At 34.8% G+C, this 20,814-nt stretch overlaps 1 protein-coding gene across 1 annotated transcript; it reads left to right on the top strand.

Moving 5' to 3' along the window:
* The first annotated feature begins 452 nt into the window (after positions 1–452).
* On the top strand, positions 453–18,694 carry LOC145770793 (uncharacterized). Its single transcript, XM_082582515.1, has 18 exons — positions 453–490; positions 1,032–1,235; positions 1,399–1,640; positions 2,134–2,310; positions 3,316–3,541; positions 3,646–3,742; positions 6,998–7,147; positions 7,320–7,487; positions 7,982–8,082; positions 9,199–9,271; positions 9,838–9,899; positions 10,020–10,166; positions 10,972–11,089; positions 14,268–14,412; positions 14,787–14,942; positions 15,576–15,790; positions 15,930–16,029; positions 18,425–18,694. Exons 2-18 carry the CDS (start codon positions 1,151–1,153, stop codon positions 18,512–18,514), a joined length of 2,352 nt encoding a protein of 783 aa, XP_082438641.1. The 5' UTR covers positions 453–490; positions 1,032–1,150; the 3' UTR covers positions 18,515–18,694.
* The last annotated feature ends 2,120 nt before the right edge of the window (positions 18,695–20,814 follow it).

The following is a 20,814-nucleotide window of genomic DNA, read 5'->3' as shown; positions in this document are numbered from 1 at the left end:
ATTGTAAAAACATACCAGAGAATTCTTTTTATACTTCCATAATTTTAAACTTTTAAATTTAAATTAAATTGTTGAAGCTTATTATAAACGTACTGTTTATGACAAGTCTAATAAAAGCTTTGGTTTACGAAAAAATAGTTTGAAATTTGTAATATGCTGTAGATTTGTTATTTATGTCTGCAAAACGGGTTAAATATGAATGCAAACTGAAGGTCACAAATGTAGATCATACCACAGACTACATCGTTACTTCATACAAAACTGTAAAATACTGTATTAAAGTATTGTACGTTTCATTCAGCTTCATACGAACCATTCGAAGAAAAGTATTTTGTGTTTTCATCTACTGAGACACTTTCCGCTGATGATGCAACTGAAGCCTGTAGGAGCTTAGATTCAACTCTTGTTCATATTCATGAGGAAGCAACACAAAGATTTTTGGGACAAAATGTCAACAAACGCGCAAATCAATCAACATGGGAATCAACTGGTAAATGTTTATGTTGCTTAAACTGTATTAGTTCGTTATATTTTATTCTTCATGATAATTATTGTGGACTGAGATGTATTTTGTTTCTGCCTACATTCGCAACTTTTAACTTATTAATGTTGTCATGAGTAGTTGTTGCCTAAAGGTTGTTTTTGCAATGTGGTCTAGAGTGGATATTTTAACAAAATTTTTGAAATTTGTAATGCAAATTTTATCTTGGTAGTGTTCTGTACAAAACAGAATGTGTTGATTTTACTGCAAATTACTCCCAGATGTAGATAGATACGAGTTTATAAAATGTAGCCTACCACATTAGCTGAAACCGTTGATGAAAAATGAGGAGAATATTTATTTAAAGTTAAACCAAGTTTTGACAAACTCATCTTTGTAAGTTGTACTTAGAAGACATTGCTTTTGCTCCGTTTCATCCAAAACGTAGTGTTTTCTTCTACCATATATTAAGTTATTCTGCACATTACACTTTTTAATAAGGACAACTAATAGTTTATTTCATTTATATTTATCTAACATGGTTGTTTAGATGCATGGATTGGATTACGACTAAACGAAGACGGCGTTAGACTTTGGCCTGACCAACAAATAATAACTTACTCTAATTGGGATGAAGGAGAACCAAACACAAACTTTCCTTGCACCTACATGTCTGAGAGTAACAAGTGGAAAACACAAACTTGTTCAGAAGGAAGCGGCAATTTTAAAGCTTATTATATTTGTCAAAAACCAGGTAAAATCGTAAAAAATTACTTCAATAGGCGTGTATCGCATATGAATGTCAACAAATAATGCTAAGATTTGACCAACTAGACTGAACAATAGATCGATCCAGTCTAAATCTTAAACGTTTTACAGTTGTGTTACTTTTTTCATTAATTTTTTTTTTTTGTCAGGAAGAGAAATTCCGACTGTTGTGGATATCACATCGCCTCTTTGTGATAGTGATAACAAAAGTGAATTACACGTTACCTGGCGTCCTTCTCTATACATGACACAAACAAACCACACTCTCACTCTCACTGGGAAAGACACAATTGAAGTTATCCATTACGATCTGAATGACGAGAAAAATAAAGCAGATAAATATTCATATTCATTTTATGGATTAAAACCTCGGGAAAAATACCAATTGGAGGTACTTTATTTTAACGGTATTTTGCAATACATTCATCATACCCAGCTACCGAAATTGGTTTTGTTTACATTCTGCAGACGTTGAATCAATGTGAATAAGATCAATTTTTCAGGCTGGTTAGGCAAAATATCAAAATAATTTTGTAATATAAACCAGTTAAATTTGAATGAAGTAAAAACCTAATTGATCATTCTAAAATTATGCGCGTGATTTATTCTTGTGCGAAAAATTTGTTGAAAACACAAAGTTATCACAAATCACTATTTGTGTTTTCATAATAATAAGCTCCAAAGCTGCATTATACACAGATTTGCTTTCACTGGCATTCTGTAACTTGTTTGCCACTAACAACTGATATTACACGTGAGTTCCTTGAAATATTGTTCTGACTTTTTTTCTATTTTTTTAAACATCAGCTGTAAACTGTCATCATCGATGATCTTTGTTATAAAATTTTGTTATGAACTACTAAACGTATCGCTTGCTTTTTCAGATAAACGTTGATCTCGCATATTGTTCGAAACCAATATCTTCAACTTCCACCCAAGTGACAGGCTACGTCACACCTGGACCATTGAACAATGCGACGTTGCAACAACCCAGCAACAATACCTGCATAGTGACGTGGACGTGGCCACAAGACAAGGAACATACAATTGAACATTTTGTTGTAAGAGTAAACATTTGTATTTATCTATTATAAATAAATAAACATGAAAAAAAAAAAAACTAATCAAGACCTTGCATATAAAGATTTATCAGTTATTGGGTACGTCGTAATAATATCGATGACATAGCAAATGATTTTGACTAACCTTCAACTTTCACTAGTACTGACGAAGCTTGGAAAGCCAATAATGGCGCAATATTTTTGTACAGACGTTTGCCTGTAAAACAAGTAATATTATTTGCTGACGTTACTTGTGTTATAATGAACGTAGTGGTTACTGCTTGTCTCAATTTAACATAGTTTTTAATTATTCTCAGTGGAAACAACAAGTTCTGGTTTCAACAATTCTTACTTTCTTATAAATGGTTCTGTTATTATGCATTACTTTTCTTCTGTACTGTCTAAATAGGCATGCAGTATTACGCCATAATGAATTTATCTCTAAAATCATTCCAATAGCATTTTTTTGTTAGCAAAGTTTTCAATCACTCTCATAATATCCTAACAATCTTGCAAAATTTTGTTTAAAAAACAATATCACGTATGCACATGGAACTTATTTCCAGCTGTATTTTCAGGAACTTATTTCCAGCTGTATTTGCAATCAACTATTATTACCACTGGTATTTAAGGATCAGTTGAGTTAATTTGTTTCAAATTACTATTTGATTAGAAATTAAAGAATGACAAAAGAGTCATCATTAAAAATAAAACGGAAGATAAATTTATGTCAAATATAAAAACATGCTGGTTAGTAAAGTCTGCCTGTAGATGTTTACAACATTCTACGTTGTTAAAGTCTATTGCAGGTTTAAGTGATGATTTCATAAAACATTCAATGTTTACAATGCTAGTGAATTGCATGTCTCAATCAAATAACAAAGTAAAATGTCAGAATATTGATTGCTCATTTACACAACTACTCAAAGCTATGTTACAGTCACTGATCTTATTACTTTTATTGTACACTATACACGTTTTTCAACAAACTCTGTTTACCAACAGGTCAAAATCATGAAGTTCCCCAACATTACAAGGAATGGTAGCTACGAATCAATTGCCAGGTCGCTGACAAAAGAAAACTTTCAACTAAATATGACGTCACACAATCGATTCGTTTCATTTCATGCTTTGCCAAATCGACGTCACGTCATTGAAGTTTTTTGCCAATCATGTGCCGGGAATGGAATAGCGGCCAAAGCGATTGGAGAATGCATTGCACCAATTTCAAGTGAGGGTTTAATGATATTGAAACAAGTACGTAGTTTTATGACAATTTTCCATGCTCTCTGCTATACAATATGCCAATAAGTTTTTGTCCTGTGTTTTGTTCAGGTCCCTCATCAATACCGTCAATATCTCTGGACGAATCATCAACCAATGGTTACATCGTTTCAATAAGATTTGCTGATGAACTCAATGGCCCAGTAAGGTACAAAAATGAACGACTTATAGTTTTATAAAATTGCATAAATTTGTACAGCTCTGCCGTGATTTGGCAGAACCTAATATCTGCCATTTTCAAGTTTTTCTAGATAAACAACTTTTTGTGTTTAAAGCTGTAAAATTACCAAGGTAAAACGCTCGAAGTAGACTTTTGTAAGGCTGGAACGGACAACCAAACAAATTTTTAAGAATGAAATTTGAGCCACGTTTTTGTTTATTTATTAAAACATGGCGTATATTTGGTTTTGCCAGATAACTAGTTATAAAAAATCTATTAAGTTTGTATGACAAAACCTAATATATACTCTGGATGTTGACTTTAACCGCCTTATTGGCTTATTAAATGTTATGCTTTTGTATGATAAAACCTAATATAAGCTAAATGTTGGCTTTGACCACACTATGTTGGCTTTGTAAGCCTAAATCAAACCTAAAGTACCGATAAGCCTCTGGATTTATCCCAGAACTGTGTATCATTTCGTCACTGTAATCTGTAGATAACTTTGCTGATATCACATGAGCCTGCTAAGCTAAAGGCTATCGCCGATTTAAAATCAGTTGCTTTTAGCTTACATGATAACCATGCCTTCATAGGCTGCTGTACTACATTGGCAACACAGCATCTGGTACAGTTGATTATAAATGACCAAACACACTGAGTAGCGTACTCCCTGGCCTTTGCTTTAAATTCTTAATAATCGTGTGCAAGCTAAGTTATTTAGGGTACCGTAAAGTCAAATAAGCCATCAGTACATCATAGTAGGCTACGAAAAATCAAACTGATCGGCGAGACGTAAATGATACGGCATTTAATGAAAGAAAAGCTAGTGTGTTCGGACGGACATTTTTATGCTTGCCTACATAATTAAGCTTACTTAGTGCTTAACAACCTTTTAGCCCAGGGGTTCTTAAACTGGAGTCCGCGGACCCCCAAGGTGTCCACAGACTAGTTTCAGGGGGTCCATGAAGGCCCAATGGAAATCTAAGTGTATAATATCAAAAATGGAATAAATTTTTCAAAAGAAAAGAGATTAAGTTCAAACAAAGCTGATGATTTTCCTCAGGTTATCGTTATTCATTGCTTATTACATCGCCATGCATTAGCATCAAAAATTCTCCCAACAAATTTAAAAGAAATTTTGTCTGGTAGTGTGAAAATCGTTAGTTTTATCAGAGCTCGTGCTTTGAACCATCGAATATTCAAATAGTTATGTCAAGAAATGGGAGCGAAACATGAAGTTCTCCTCTATCATACAGAAGTTCGCTGGCTGTCAAGGGAACAAGTTTTGAAGTGCTTATTTGAACTTCGAATGGAAGTTTCTTTTTTTCTAAGAGACAAAAGCATTGAACTCTCAAAGCAGTTTAACAGTGAAGAGTTTATTCAAAGGTTAGCTTACTCGGGGGATGTTTTTACTCATATGAATAAGGTAAATCATTCTATTCAAGGCCCTGCCTTTACAACTATGGACGCTTCTGAAAAACTTAAAGCTTTTCAAGACAAGTTATCTCTGTGGAAAAGGAGATTGGAGACTAATAGCTGTTAACTATTTTAATTTCTAAACGTTAGAAAAATTGATGCTTGAAAATGGAACTGCAGTTTGTAATGCTCTACCATCTTCTCTGCACACAGACATGTGCAGACATTTGGAAGCATTGCAAAACTCTTTCAGAGGTTATTGTTTAGCCGCAGAGTATATTAAAAATACAGCATAGATACATTACCTTTTCCTCGCTGAACTGGAATCTATCAGTGATGAGGACCTTGCAAAAGATGAGTTCATTGAACTAAGGGCAATGGAATCAATGTCCTTCAATTCAAAAAGAATTGGCTATTTTTGGAGTTCATTGACGCAAGCATATCCATTTTTGGTAAAGAGAGCCATGGCTGCTTTAATCCTTTTTGTGACTACATATTTATGTGAGTCAGGATTTTTTCATCCTTGGTAACTATCAAAACAAAGAGTCGAAACCGGTGGGATGCAAAGAATGACATACATGTTGCCCTATCAAAGACAAAGTCACAATTTCATGTTCTTGTTGAAAACAAACAGCAGCAACCTTCACATTAATAAAATTAAATCGAAGATATTGAAAAACAATCTGCATTGGCTTTTTCTTAAATTCAATAAAACATAAATTTTGATAGTAATTCATTTTATCTTTATTGCGTTATTTCCAATTCATGCTGATCAAAAGAGTTTCTCTGACTAGGCCACAAAGGGGGTCCACGCAAACCAATTTTTGTTTTAAGGTGTACTTGTTAAAAAAAGTTTAAGAAATTAGCCCAATCTACTATATAGAACGCTGTTAAATCCGCTTCATGCAACTCAAGAGATGTAAGATGTAAGATGCTGCAATGCTGCTGAAATATTGCCTGTCCCGTGACGATATGCTGTTATGTGATTGGAGTAGATGAATATGTTAGGTTTCAGAAAATTATTCTTGCACTGATTAGAATATATTAGGTTTTACAGACCAATTAGGCTATCTCGAAAACCATACTACATGGGGGCACACATTTTTGTCGCTAGATGCATGCAGGCTTTAAACGTAGAAAAATGCAAAAAAGTCATTTTTGGCAAAATGGCGGATATTAGGTTTACCAATATCACGGCAGAGCTTTTTTCATGTTGCACTAAAATACAGATGTACAGTAAAGACCATTGCTTTTCAATGTCAAACTGATAATTTAAAAGTGTAGTTCAAGATTTCATATTACTTACAAGTTTTAAGCCAATATCATGTTCGATAGCATCAATATCATAGACAATGACCAAGCAAATGCGAAAATGTGACACAAACAGAATGAAGTTTAAATCATTTTGTATTAGAATATGTGAAAACGAAAAGTTATCAATCACATTTAAAAAAATAAATGCAAAGCTTTGTAAGCAAATATACTATAAACTTTAAGTACCCTGGTAATATATCTACATCAGAAAAGTGTCTTTGGAGGCTTAGGTACCAGTTTTAGTTACAGATATCTTAGCGATGTGTTCAGAGTCTTCATGGATCAGATACTTAATGTTTTCTAAATTTATTTTATTCAAATGTGACCTAAGTACTTTTCGTTTCCATATCACTTGTTATTTTATTTAAACTTGTTTTATATTTATTCAAGATTATTCTTTTTGATACAATTTTTTGAATCCAGTTGCCTTTTCCTGGTTATGCACCTTATTGTCAACCATGAATCAATTTTACACCTACTTACTTTTACTATCTTTACATTTTCTCACAGTTGTTACTTCCTGGTTGTGCAATTTGCTGACTCTTCCTTGTCTAACAACAAACCAGAAATTCTTTCGCAATCACTTCTTGCTGATTTGGAGTCTACTAATGCATCAGAAGCAAATAATGGAATTCCTTATCTGGCGTTTGCTGTAACACAGTAAGATTATATTTTGAACATATGAACTCGCCTGGTCATGACAAAAACTGTGAATTGAATCATTTTTTTTTGTACTAGATATCAGTTTGAATCTTCAGCTACTGTAAAAAAACAAAGTGGCACTTTAATATTTGCAGAAAAATATAATCTTTCTTTCTTATTTTTGCATCAGCTTGGAAAAGCAAGGCATCCTATTTTCTTTGGGAAATGACCGTATAACTAGCTGTGACATTAACGGAGAGTCAACAACCACATCAACTGTACGTCAAAAACGCAGTGAACTTGCTGGAAGGACATACGAAGCAAGAAACTTTCCTGTTGTGCTAAATAAAAATTATGCGTAAGATATGCTGGATAACTTGCATGATGTAGGAAAAAAATTACCCATTTCTTGTCAGACTGTTCATAAATAATACTTGTGTTTTACATGTAACAACTTTATCTTTAAAGTTTATGGTCACATATGCCAGATCTTATATTCTACTCTACTGTATTAGGTTTAATTAGAACATTGACTTCAAACAATAAAAATAAATTTATTAGACTCAAAATAGTTTCAACAAAAGTCTTGTTTCATCATAGTTTCAACATTGTATGCATTTTTATACAAACAAGCTTTAGATTGACAACGTTCAAAAGCGTTGCTACTGAATTTTCAAGTTCCAATGTTGTAACGGAATGATTTTGTGAGGAAAGTATTTATAATAAATGTTCTCTTGAAAGAAATGTTGAAACAAAGATATTTGCCTCCTTCAATCACTTTATTACGACGTTGTCTGAACATGATTTGTTATCTAGTAATGCACTTCCTAATAATTTCAAATATTTCTTTAGGATGTATGTTATTTCTTCAACTCCAACTCTAGATGGAAAAATACTCTTTGCATCTAGTGATGCTACATATTTTGTAAGCCAGCAGAATGCAAACGAAACAGGTAAACACAAAGTTGAATAACAACAACATTTTGATTGCTAAACTTATCAAAACAAAAAGTATGTCAGTAAAGCGGATATGATCATTCGAAATTATTAGATGTGTGATGTCTGTCAGTGTGGTGCGCTGGAGCAAATACCCAACCGCATCATTTCTGGCTGTCCCGTGTACTCCCCTCCCAACGGAATAACAGGGCTCAGTAAACTAGATAACCTGACAAAAAATGGGTTCCAAGTCTGTCACAATCAATGTGCGAGGTCTTACGACGGGCCGCTTGTATCTCGATCGAGCGTGCTGTTTTGATTGTAAAATTCTTATGCTATAGGTTATCATCGGTCATTATCCTGAAGTAACCTCTGATTACGAAATCTGTATTATGTAACGTGTATTCTAGGTCATTCGATTGCTACGTGCAGTTCTAGAGTCTTCTTTTAAACTTGCTTGTTTATGCCGCTCAATGCAACGTGACCGAACGATGAGTTCGTGTGATGCAACATTACGTAACCTTCTCGAAGTTACTAGACCGAACAAACCTTTTATAAATAGTGGTGTAATTTGCGTAATGATTATTATGGGAGTTGTATTATGATGAGTTGATTATTATGATGAGTCGGTTAGGAGAGATCATTGCTGTAATAGTAGCAGTTGGTAATAGAAGCAAAGATTATTGTTGATCAAAAGTTGAAGTATTGCATACGAGTAAAGCAAGTTGATGCTAATATAATTTCTGATTGAAATTAGAATCGTATGAGAAGCTGCGAGTGGATTACGTTAAACTTGATCAACAGTCGCAAGCATTGGAATCTATTGCCGTTTACTGTTACTTTGATTAATTGTTGGAAGTGGTGAACCATTCGTTGGAGTCCTTCAAGCGTTTTTATATATCATCTCACCAATAGAACTATCCGTGAATTTAACTGACTGCTTTTCGGTTACAACCCATTAAACTACGTCATTGAATCTTTCGAAGTCTTTTTCCTGGTAAGAGATAGAAAGAAATCGTGACAAAGTCCTTCCATTCCGTTGATCACAAACTTTTTGTTTAATAAAAATGACTGCCATTGTACAGAACATGTTCCTATTTGTGATGATATCAAACTTTTGTTTAATATTTCAGGAATCAACGCATGGATTGCTGGTCCTGCTTTTGCAGTTCTAGCCATCATTCTACTGGCTGTATTTTTAAAACGGTAAGATCAACATAGCTTACGTTAGTTGTCGCTATCTCTGTACACAGCTGCAAGTCAAATTTGTCTTACATACAGCTTTTCTAGGATAGGTTGTGTTAAAACAATTCCAAGTAGTATCGCCGTTGAGTAAATACATTTAACCTGCGTAAATGATAGACTGAAGTTGATTTGGGAATCAAATCAAACTTCTTAACTTTGCAATAAATACCAAAATCAAGTCAGTCATTGCATTTGTGACCATTTTACATCTTTTACACAACATATCTTAGAAACAATTTTTTTTGTTCCAAACACAAGTTTTAGATACTAAAATTCATATTCTCTTATCGAACTCTCCAGTCTCCATTATGTTACTACTAATATCACTCCTTGTAAAAAAAAAATTGATACCTAATCGTACAGGCACTAATTCTAATAATTTTAAAGTGTTTTTATTACAGTGCGGTAAAAGAATACACTTGCAGAGCGTTTCATAAAGCTACTTTACTTGGTATAGTCAGCAATTAAACAACATAAATTAACAAAACATTCTAAACAAACTTACTGTCTGATTTACTTTTGCTTAGAAGGACAGTTTTGCAAAAGTCGTCTGCAGGACTGCGTTATCACGTTTCTGACCATCAATCAGGTTAGTGAGTTACATTTGTTATTATGGAAAATTGAAAAAGGCAATCTAGTGATGATTTATGTATTTATAAGCCCAAGCAAATGTTAGTTTGGTCATGTTTAAAGCCACGAATTTTTTCAGACAAATCACAAAAACCTTTGGAAATTCCCATTGAAAACATTACAATGCTGAACAAACTAGGCGAAGGTCATTTTAGTGAAGTTTGGCGAGCAAGAATTTCATATAAGACTTTCAATTCTGTGGAAGCTGCTGCTAAAATAATAAAAGGCAAGTCTGTATGCTAGGATGTGCTTTTTTCTAGAAAAAAATAATTAAAAGTAATCATTGATTGTCTATGGAACAATGATAACAAAGAAGGGGAAGCTGAATGGAGATTAAGTACTGTACCAATTAAGTACCGATCTTAAGTACTGTAACTGGGCATATTGTGCTGTTTGTATCTACATTATTGTTTAACAATTGGTATTTGTGTTATAATGTGCTTGCCTTGCTTCGTTTCATCAGTAAAGATTCAAAGAAAGTTTCTACGGAAGTTTCACTTTTTTTAATTTCCAAAGCAAGACCAGCATGCAAACGACTACGACTATTCATCTCGACGCAGAGCAGGGATCAGCGTCCAAATCTTCTAATCGATACAATTTTCAAGATAGTATAGTTACGTGATCGGTGAAAGCAAATGTGTATGTGGACCTTTTGGTCTCGAACAAAAAGATGAAGAAAAATGTGATGTGAAAAAATGCTTTTCTTTGTGAGCAATTTCAAGCTGAAATAAATTAACAAGATTAATTCAACTCATTTTTGGCATTGTCGGAATGCATAAAAACAAACTATCTACCCACTCAACCACTTTATCTGATGCAAATCTGGTAAATGTACAGTATGGTCAGATCTGTAACCAATCTGGTAAAAAGCTAGACCATGTAAGTAGCTGTCTGGATAGTAACAACCATGTAGGACAAAACCAACCAAAGAGAAAGAACTTAAAAAACCATCTTTTCATTGGTGACTTCTGGTCTTATTTGCTGCTAAACACCATAATTAAACATTTTTAAATCGACGATATGTATTTCAGGAACTGAACTCACTGTCCATCAGCACCAAGAATTTGAAATGGAATTGGAACTCATGCATATGTTAGGACAAAATCCATTTGTCATTCAACTTTATGGAATCAGCCGAGACAAAGGTCAGTAAGAATGCACAATTAGGCTATAATGTCCCTTAGTAGGCCAATAAAGAAAGAATTTACACAATCAAGAATTTGTTGAATGTTGCGTGCGTTCAACACTTTTGAGCTAGACTTATCAATGCATAAATGATATAAATAATATGAGGTTTTGTGAGGGAAAGATAAAAATACTTTTACCTTCACAGCAGTAGGATGGCGTAGCGGGTAAGGCGCTCGCTTTCCAATCATGCAATTCTGGTTCAACTCCCGGTTTATGTTGCTTGTTGACAAACACTGCTCACTAGGGTGGAGTGAAAAAAACTTTTTATAAAATTTTTATTAGCTTGGGGTTGGAAAACTTGCCAATTACTACTAAAACTAATTGTGCAAAAAATTAGAATGTAATCTGACGAGAGCTTGATCTGCCACCAGCCACTTGAAAATTTACCATTGGGCCATTCCGTGTCAATTCACACAATCAAGAAATTCAACCTCTTCAATTTTTCTTAAACTTTACACAACTTTTCACTATCCTATATGATGAACACCTGCAAAATTTGAGTGAAATTTATTGAGAAACACGAGAGTTATAAAGCATTTAGTTTGGCGGGTCTACCAAGGGGCCACAATTTTTTTTATTTTTGCCCATGTTTGAGGTCCTATTACTGCTTAAGTGATTTAGGTAAGAACGCAATTTTTTTTACAGGCGATAGTACTGCTGACAAGTATTGAAAACACAACACCGTTCACATTGTCACTATAAAAGGCCAAAGGTCAAAGACATCCAAATGTGGCAGTTTCCAGCTCTCGGCTAAAATTTTCCAAACTTTTAAAACTTTGCCAAGACCCTATTTTTGATTGATTTTGGCTGACATTTGGTAAAAATGTTGTTTACAGGATTCCCTATGCACTAAGAAAATTTCAGTACAAAATATTAAAGGGATTGGAAAATATTTAATGTGAAACATGGGTCGAAATGACAAAAAGCAAAAAAGAGGTCCTTTTAATATCCTGGTTACCCATAACCCCAGTAAAATTTTACACTGAATTTTCATAGAGAATCCTGTAAACAACATTTCTACTAAATTTCACCCGAAACCAATCAAAAATAGGGTCTTAGCAAGGTTTTAAAATTTTGGAAAATTTTAACCGAGAGCTGGAAACGGTTACATTTAGATGTCTATGACCTTTGACCTTTTAGAGGGACAATATGAACGATGTTGTTTTTTCAATATTTGGCAGAAGTACTATCATCTGTAAAAAAAATTGGGTTCTTACTTAATTTACTTAAATTACCCTACTGCTCACCTCCACCCATCGTGTAATCATTGCGCGGGCGTTGTTGCTGATGGAAAGGCGGCCAAGAAAAAGGAACTGGACACCATATTTTCATTAGTGCCGAAGGCTTAGTATAATGCGAACCTTATATTCTCTTTTTACGATGCTTGGACTCAAGTATGGGATTCACGTTTATCTTCACAGAAAGAGTGGTGATATCATCATCAATCTGTCATTAAAATTCCAGTGGCTTGCGCTGACACGTTGTAAGGGTGAAAGACAAGTTAAATACAGTTATTATCATCAGATATCGTTCAGTGGTTGTTTATTTTGGATGATTTTTAATTGGAGAGAAAGTTATTAAAAAACAAGCATTGAGTTAAACTGTCAACTCAGTGGACACCAAAAGTTTTAAATACAACAACAAGAAAAAATTAGGTGAAACTGAAAAAATGATTGGTGCTATCTGGGCAAAAGCAGTAAAAGATTAAATGTTTCCAAAAAAATATCTGTAAAGAACATCTACCTGCATTGGCATACCCGGTTCATGTTGCTAATACTACACACTATAATACATTGATAATACATCATACTGTCCGCCCCGATAGCTCAGTTAGCGTATGACTTCTGAAACAAAGAAGCTTTAAGATCAAGCCGCGCTGGTTCGATTCTCGGTATCTGCGCTTGAGCAACGCACGTTGATGACTGCTCTCCACTAAGCAGCATCTACTAATGGATGGAATAATTTCCCAAGAATAAGACTTCAAACAATCGGAAACTTCACTTTGTCAATCTCGGTGACCGGGAGCCTTCGTCTGCGATTCAAAGCCTCTACAAGTATGCAAAACTGCCAGGATTAAGCTCTGCAAGACGTTTTATCAGTCCGAGGATCAAAATTCAATCAATTAATCACTATGAATACAAAAGTATTAAAAACCTAATTGACCACCAAATGAAATCTTCAAGAGATGATGTTAATTTTGTATGAGACAAAGATATTACTTTTTAAAATGACCTTGAAGCAATGTCAAAACCTCAGCCGTAGATTCTTGTACTCAATGAGACTTGAATCAACATTGATTCAACGTTATCCCAAAGAATCAAATCTAAAGAACTTGAGAATTAAAATGTAAAATGTATGACCACGATAGGTTGCAACAAAAGCTACAATTATTTTTTTGTTACTTCACTTTGAAATTGAACTATTTTTATCGCGTCAAAAGTATCTGTACGACAACCCAACTATAAACAAATCAATTTAATTTTTAAAACGAAGCGACATACAAGTGGACACTATAAAAGATTTATGGATTTTAAAAAAAAGGTCTGACAAGTGATCTATTTTTCAAAATTGAGAAGCACATTGAAATCAACATAAAAAGAAAAAAATATTGTTTTACAAAGCTCACTTATGATAGAAAAATTACTAATGCTCTTAAAGTGGTGATGAAAAAGCAAACGCCAAAATAGTTCCTGAGCAGAAGTGGACACAAAGATTACTATTATTTACTTTTTTATTTTGGTGCTTAATCAAATTATAAATCACCAAGTATAAACTTTGATTAGACCAAAACTATTGTTAGTTAAATTTAATTTTTCTTTTTTTTAAATTTATCTTTTAAGAAAATGGTTCTGAAACTGTACTGTGTCTCAAATATTACTTGACATAACGACAACTTGCTTCATGTTAGTGTTATTTATTCCATAAAATGTTTAAAATACAGTATAGGCTAAGGCTATATGCAGTTTTATATGTGTCGGGCAAAGAAGCAAGTTGCATAGCTAGCAGATCAATATGCGGTACTGTACCATGATTGAACATTAAAATATTGTTCAATTATACATTTAAATAAGATTATCATCGCCACATTGTTTCAATTGTTTTTTCTTTGAACACGTTTTGTGTTTTCTTCTTTAGACAGAAGCATAGCGTTGACAGAACTTGTCGCCAATGGAGATCTACATCAGTTCTTGGTTAAAAATCGACCATCTGCTTCTAAAGAATATGAACCAATCAATCCACTTGGAACTAGAGCAATGACCGAATTTTCACGAGATATTGCATCGGTTAGTTTTTTGTTAGATTACATCTTATTTTAACAAGTGTAATAGTGTAATGTAGTGTAATGTAATGTAGATAACAAGTGTAAGTGTAAGATGTGTAACGTGTGTAGTGTAAGTGTAAGATGTGTAACAAGTGTAAGATAACAATAACAAGTGTAATGTAGATAGTTTTGTTTTATAGTACTTTGATAAATCATGTTCTTTTGCTGCATCGAAAGCAACAAAGATTGCTAAAACGTCAGAAGACTTTGTAGCAAACATATCTATGTAATATTAAATTAGGTTACTTGGCGATATGTGAAGCCGACTCTACTGCATATCCAAAAAATACAATTAATTATACTACATTATTGTAACATCAAATTATTTCTTGTTAGGGAATGGAATTCATATCCAGCATGAATCTGGTCCATCGCGATCTTGCTTGTAGAAACGTATTGCTGACGGAGGAACTTCGCTGCAAAATATCTGACTTTGGGCTTTCCCGTCAAGTCACTGAGACCGACGGAGTTTATGTCAAACTGAATATGAAAGTAGCTAATTATTGAATTTTATCTTTGCTTCAAATTTAAAAATAATTTGTGCTAACAGCGGTTAAGTGTCGATTTTTACGAACCCACAAGGAATTATTGAACAAACAAAGTTTATCCTTATAGTCTAATGCATATACTTAGGCAAAGTTTTGAAAGAACTTATAATATGATTTCAGCAATTTTTTTTTTTTTTTAAAGATTGTGCAAAAATTAAGTATAACCAGATCTATTTCAATGAAGAGAATATATGCTAAATTTTTAACTAAATTTATGCATTTTGCTTAATAGCCCTATATTATTTCCCACACTTTCATGACTGTATAATTATATTATTTTTCATATATTTTTGTTTTGTTGTTAAAGGTTTCCTTACAACTACAAGTAGTTTTAAATGATTTTTCTAATCACAAAACGCAACGAAAGTTGCCTTTAATTTTTAGTCCAATTTTAATGTCTGGGAATTTTTTTTCTGTTAGAAATGCTAAAAAGAAGTTATATTCAATTTAAGTCGAACTAAAATTTGAATCGAAATGTATTAAACTAAACAGCTTTCATGTAACTTTATGTCATAAAACGCATTTAGGATGTGATATCAGACAAAAGGTAAATGCAATTTTTGTGACACGTCTCCAGAGCGCAAAACTCCCAAGTCGCTGGATGTCACCCGAAGCCTACTTCGATCAATTATACACCAGTGCAAGTGATGTCTGGTCGTTTGGAGTGGTCATGTGGGAAATTGTGGCATTTGGTTACACCCCGTACAAGAAGTTAAGTGGAAGGGAATTACAAAACAAAGTTCAAAAGGAAAACTACAGATTGCCTCAGCCCAAGCATTGCCCACCTCAATTGTAAGTTTTTGGGATCAAGTTGTCCGTTCTTCTGCATAAGATACAAATTTCCCTGACTTACTTTTCTTGCTTTTATTTGTATCACCTGGCTTCATTGTAAGACACTAAAAAGTCATTAAAAAGTTATTACTTTTTCCAGTTACAACATAATGCAACGCTGCTGGCACATAATCTCATCTTATCGTCCGACTTTTGAAGAGTTGCGAAAAGAGTTGGATTCTCTTGTTGGCGTAATTGAGGTGATTAATGCAAGTTATTGCAACACAATTTTGAAACAGAGAAACTAATTTATAATTTTTAGTAAAAGTCATAGCAAAACATTTGATTGAATTAGCTAATACTTAGTGACAATAACAACCTTTCCTGGCAAAATTTCATTTCATTAGCCTAATATGTTTGATTGGCCCAGCATCAAAACTTTCCTTCAGATTATTTCAAAATTCTTTGTAGCCAACTTGAAAAGTCAGAATTAAGCTTATAAAGTTATAGTGGTCAGATTTTGTCTGTTTACAAGAGATATCAAGACTATAAATACATAGCAAAAAGTTGACTAGCAAAAGCAGCGATCGATAACTTTGTGGTATGATTGTGAAGAAAGGGGCGTTCTTCCCGGCTATCAGCACAAGGCTGAGCACTCACTAGAACAGCGAGCAGTTGCGATTCGCTAACCATAACGGTATAGCTTCCACGCTAGCCATTCAGACCATCCAATCCAAATCGGCTGCCGAGAAACATATTTGTGGTATGAGTTACTATAGATGTACGATACTGACATGCCGCATATCATGGACGAAACATGGTGTGTATTGCTGTCAATTTTTGCTATAATCGAATGCCAATCAATTATTTAACCTAACTAAACTCTTCCGAAATTTAAAAAAAAAATTCTACTTGAGCAGCTTTTCCAGCCCAACACTTGTTGTTGACATTTTTGTTGCTATTTCTGAGTAAAATCCAGGATTCGTATTAGTTCAGTATTTCATCACAAGCTTATGACTTGGGAAGTCTTGAGGAATATGTAGGCTTATGACTAACTCCATTTGCAAGGAAGAGGAGACACAACAATACAACAGGGTTGAGCATTATAACAATCTATTTTTCCATATTTAAAGATAGTTTTAACAAACAAACGTTTTCGGCTTAACTTAAGCCCTCATCAGGAATCTGAAAATATTTATAAAAATCTTTTCTTGTTTTTGGTACAACAAAGCAAACTTTCTCCCGAAACTACACATAAATTTGTGTCAGCAACTATCGATGCCGTTGTTCAAAGCTCTAAATTTTTGACAGATTTCTAGTCTCCATCACTATCACTGTGGATATAACACTGTGGTTAGGCTTGTTACACTGTAGAAAACCAAAAATCGCTCAGTGGTTAACGATCAACTATACACCTGACTTGATGAGGGTATTCAATAATGAATTAGCGCTCTGACTAAAAAACAAACCAAAAACAATACAAGTAGTTCAAGTTCCTGTGACATTTTACTTGACGAATGTAAAAAGTTTTTGTCGATAAAGTATTGGTTAAAAATAGAACATAACACAAGCAGTTTCTACCATCCTGATAACAATAAGCCATGTTTGATGTGAAATCACGGCCAGGCAACACTTATTTGTACCGTTGAACGAAAAACTAAATTCAGCGATGGTTTGTTTGTTTGTTTGTTGTTTCTAAGAGTGTGAAGACTAAACCAGGATAAGGAGGATAATGGAAATGCAAAAGCAACCCAAACAACAAAATCTATCATTTTCACATGAATTTGCCACCTTAATACGTTGAATCAATGCAAAAATGACAGTTTTTGCTCTCTGGAAAGTTAGGACATCAGCAAACCTTAACGGTAAAGTATGCGAGCATTTCAAACAAAAATTAAGATTTTATTCAAGGTTTTGTCCCCATTCCTATACTTTTTTGAATTATTATGGATGCTCTACCACAAATAATACAACTCCTAATAATTATAGATATACAAATTGAACCTTTTAAAACTGAGTGAGAGCAAAAAGTCTTCAATCGAGAAAAGTTATGTTATTGTATTTGTGTGTGTATATCACTGCTGTAGCAATGACGCAGCGGATATTTTTGCACTCGCTTTCCAATCATGCAATCCTGGTTCGACTCACAACTTCAGCTGGTTGTTGAAAAACACCGCTCACTTCTACCCATGGTGTAACAAATGGGTAGGCTAAATTGCTAAAGTAAAGGCGGCTGAAAAATGGAACTGGCTACCCTACTCTTGTTAGTGCCGATGACTTAGTATAATGCGAACCTCATCTTATCATACACCGATGCTTGGAACAAGTATGAGACAGTTTGAATAAAAACAATTTTGGCACATCTTGTATTGTTTGATTTTAATCAACTTTTGAATGCCTCTTCTATTACAGTTTCTGTATTCCAGGTTACAATTAAATAATTATTGTTAGATTAATTTGCAGTTTTTGTAAAAATAAAATAGGTAAAACTCTCGTAATTATAATTAAAAAGTGAATTTGACACATAAGCTTGTACAGGATAAGTAAAAGAATAGGAAATTCAAAACAGGTTTGAAGCAAACATAGTGAAAATATACATCATGAGAAAGAATGACTGTCTGCGTTATGAAAATGATGCGAGTTTATCTCTTGCAGAATTACCAACCGGTGTATGAAAACATAATGAAGGAAGCAAACTTATATGAAGACGTGCCCATTAATGCTGTGGGATTTGCTATCGGATGAAGACAAAGTTGTCATTCTTTGCAGAGTTTAGTTTAACTCTGAGGAGAATTTAAACTAGAAATACTTGCAGGACTACGCTGATCCTAAATCCTATACCAATGTCATGTGTTGAAATAACTTTTTTGATGTTGTTTATTATAATTATATGTTCATGTAGCCACGTTTGTTATCCTTGAAAGACATAGCAGAATATGGACTTTACAATCTTTCTCGCTTTTTTCTGTGTTAAAAACTTAAAAGGTATTGAATATGCTGTCAATTTTCTTTGACTGTAAATGCATTGGTTTGCACTATAAACAAAATGAAATCAGTGAATTGGAACTAATGTTTTGCAAACATGTAAGTGGAGAGTGATTGTTGTGAAGCTATACATTTGTTTCTTTGAAAATTATTGCTTGAGTAGAAGATATTCTGGAACTGTACAAAACGAGATTTAAAGTAATTATTCAAGTAAAACAGGACTTTAAATTTTGGGTTTTCTGGACAACACAAGAAGTATTGTGGCTATTCTCTGAGAGGCACATTTACTTCGTCTAAAAATGTTAACATGATTTTTTGTTAAGTTGCTTTTAGTTTATATGGTTTCTTTGGTTATACTGTCTGAAGCGGCTGGGGAACGGTAACCAGACCAACAATCCGTCGACAATCGAACTGGCTGAGGAGAGAAAGAAACTGTGTTATTCTTCCGATAACAAGACGAAGCGTGCGACGCCATTTTGAAACTGAACCACGTGGACAAAGGGTGCGAGTGCGACGCTTCTTGCACGGGCAGTGGTGCAAGGACTATTTCCTGCCTCTGGTCAGTGTGCTACTTATTTGTTTGTGTATGTTATCAAGCTTTACAGTGAATTAAAATTGTGTAGCCTTTAGTAGTGAAGGATTAATTTGTTGATTACCGTACATTAATCTATTTACTAAATTGCTGAAATAACTATGAGGGCCGCTTCCCTTGAGGACTGTCTGTGGGTCTCGGGTGGGCTGGGGAGTGTACAGGCGCTGGTCCGCCGCTCTTTGGTGGGGAGATGTGGATCTGTCACGGAGAGTGGGGCCACCGTAGCGCGGTCTCCGGTGAGTGGACCAGTAGTACAATCACAACTTTCCTCAGAGGTCGGTAGAGAGAAGGTTCACCAGGAAGTGTTAGGGCTACAGAATGACAGGGAAGCCCGTCAACGAAAGCGTCAGTTACTTAGTGACATCAGTGCCGCAACGAGACAGCTTGGGGAACCAAGAACCAGAGACCAAGTCATAGAATTTAAATCATAGCATGTCAAGTCTTTAGATTGGAGGGTTAGAGACTTTTGTGCCATTGCGCAGAAGGAGGACTCCGAACCTTAAGTCGCCCCCGAGTTTGAAATGTTGGTGAGGAGATGTGAGGAACGATGGGAGGAGCTAACAGACTCGCTCACAGTCAATTTAGCTTCCCTGCCAAACATAACAGTTGGGGTCCCTCCCTGATCTGCAGGGAAAAGCAGAAGGTATGAGCATATTTTAGCTCAGATTGAACTAGAAACTCAATTAGAACAGATACAAATTGAGAACCGTTTAGATGAGGCCCGGGAGCAGGAAGCCCGAGAAGAGCGTAAGCTGGCCAGAGAGCTGAGGGAATTACAAGTACGTGCAAGCTTGCAGAAGCAGATGGCCATGTCGGAATGCTATACAGAGAAGACACATAGCTTGAGAAGTTATCGTACGCAGGATTCCAAGACGAGCGCCCAAGTGAAAGATGGTCTCCATTTCAAGGAAAGTGAGAAATCTGTTTTAAAAAATGCCCCTAACGCAGTGTTGTCTAAATTCTGTGCCTATATGGAAGCTGCTTACGAAGAAAACAAGTTAATGGCTCCTAGCTTAAATGTACTTGTCTATGAGAGACCTATTAGACCTCCGCCAGGATTTACTGATACTACTAGGCATATCCCTAAGGGTAGTGCAGTCCATGATGGGTACCATGGCTTACCTGTGCAAGAAGCTGACGTAATGGCAAGGAGAGAACGGCAACCGCCCCTAGCCTACGACGGAGCGTACGAAAAAGCGTCAAGGAAGGACTATCTTGACATGGCCTCGCTCATAAAATATGATGGGTTTTCTATGCCTTTTAATGTTTTTAGAAGCGTGATAAATGCTTTGTTAGAAAAATGCCCGTATGAGGATATGAGACTTAGCTTGATTAGAGCAGCGTGTATTAAAACTGCTGCACAAGACATAAGCTTGGTGATAAGTAGCACCCCAGGTTACAACGAAGCAATGCGTGCTAATATGGCATTGGAGCGTTTGTCTTTAAGATTTTCTGTTCGCGGCGGTTT

This window comes from Aplidium turbinatum, chromosome 5 (assembly GCF_918807975.1).
Source record: "Aplidium turbinatum chromosome 5, kaAplTurb1.1, whole genome shotgun sequence".
NCBI lineage: Eukaryota > Metazoa > Chordata > Ascidiacea > Aplousobranchia > Polyclinidae > Aplidium > Aplidium turbinatum.
This window is presented reverse-complemented; position numbering and strand designations above follow the sequence as displayed.

Coding starts and splice junctions, on each gene's coding strand:
- LOC145770793 (XM_082582515.1), top strand. CDS start 1,151: ATGTCTGAGAGTAACAAGTGGAAAACACAAACTTGTTCAGAAGGAAGC. Junction 1,641..2,133: donor GGGAAAAATACCAATTGGAG/GTACTTTATTTT, acceptor TTGCTTTTTCAG/ATAAACGTTGATCTCGCATA. Junction 11,090..14,267: donor ATCAGCCGAGACAAAGGTCA/GTAAGAATGCAC, acceptor TTCTTTAGACAG/AAGCATAGCGTTGACAGAAC.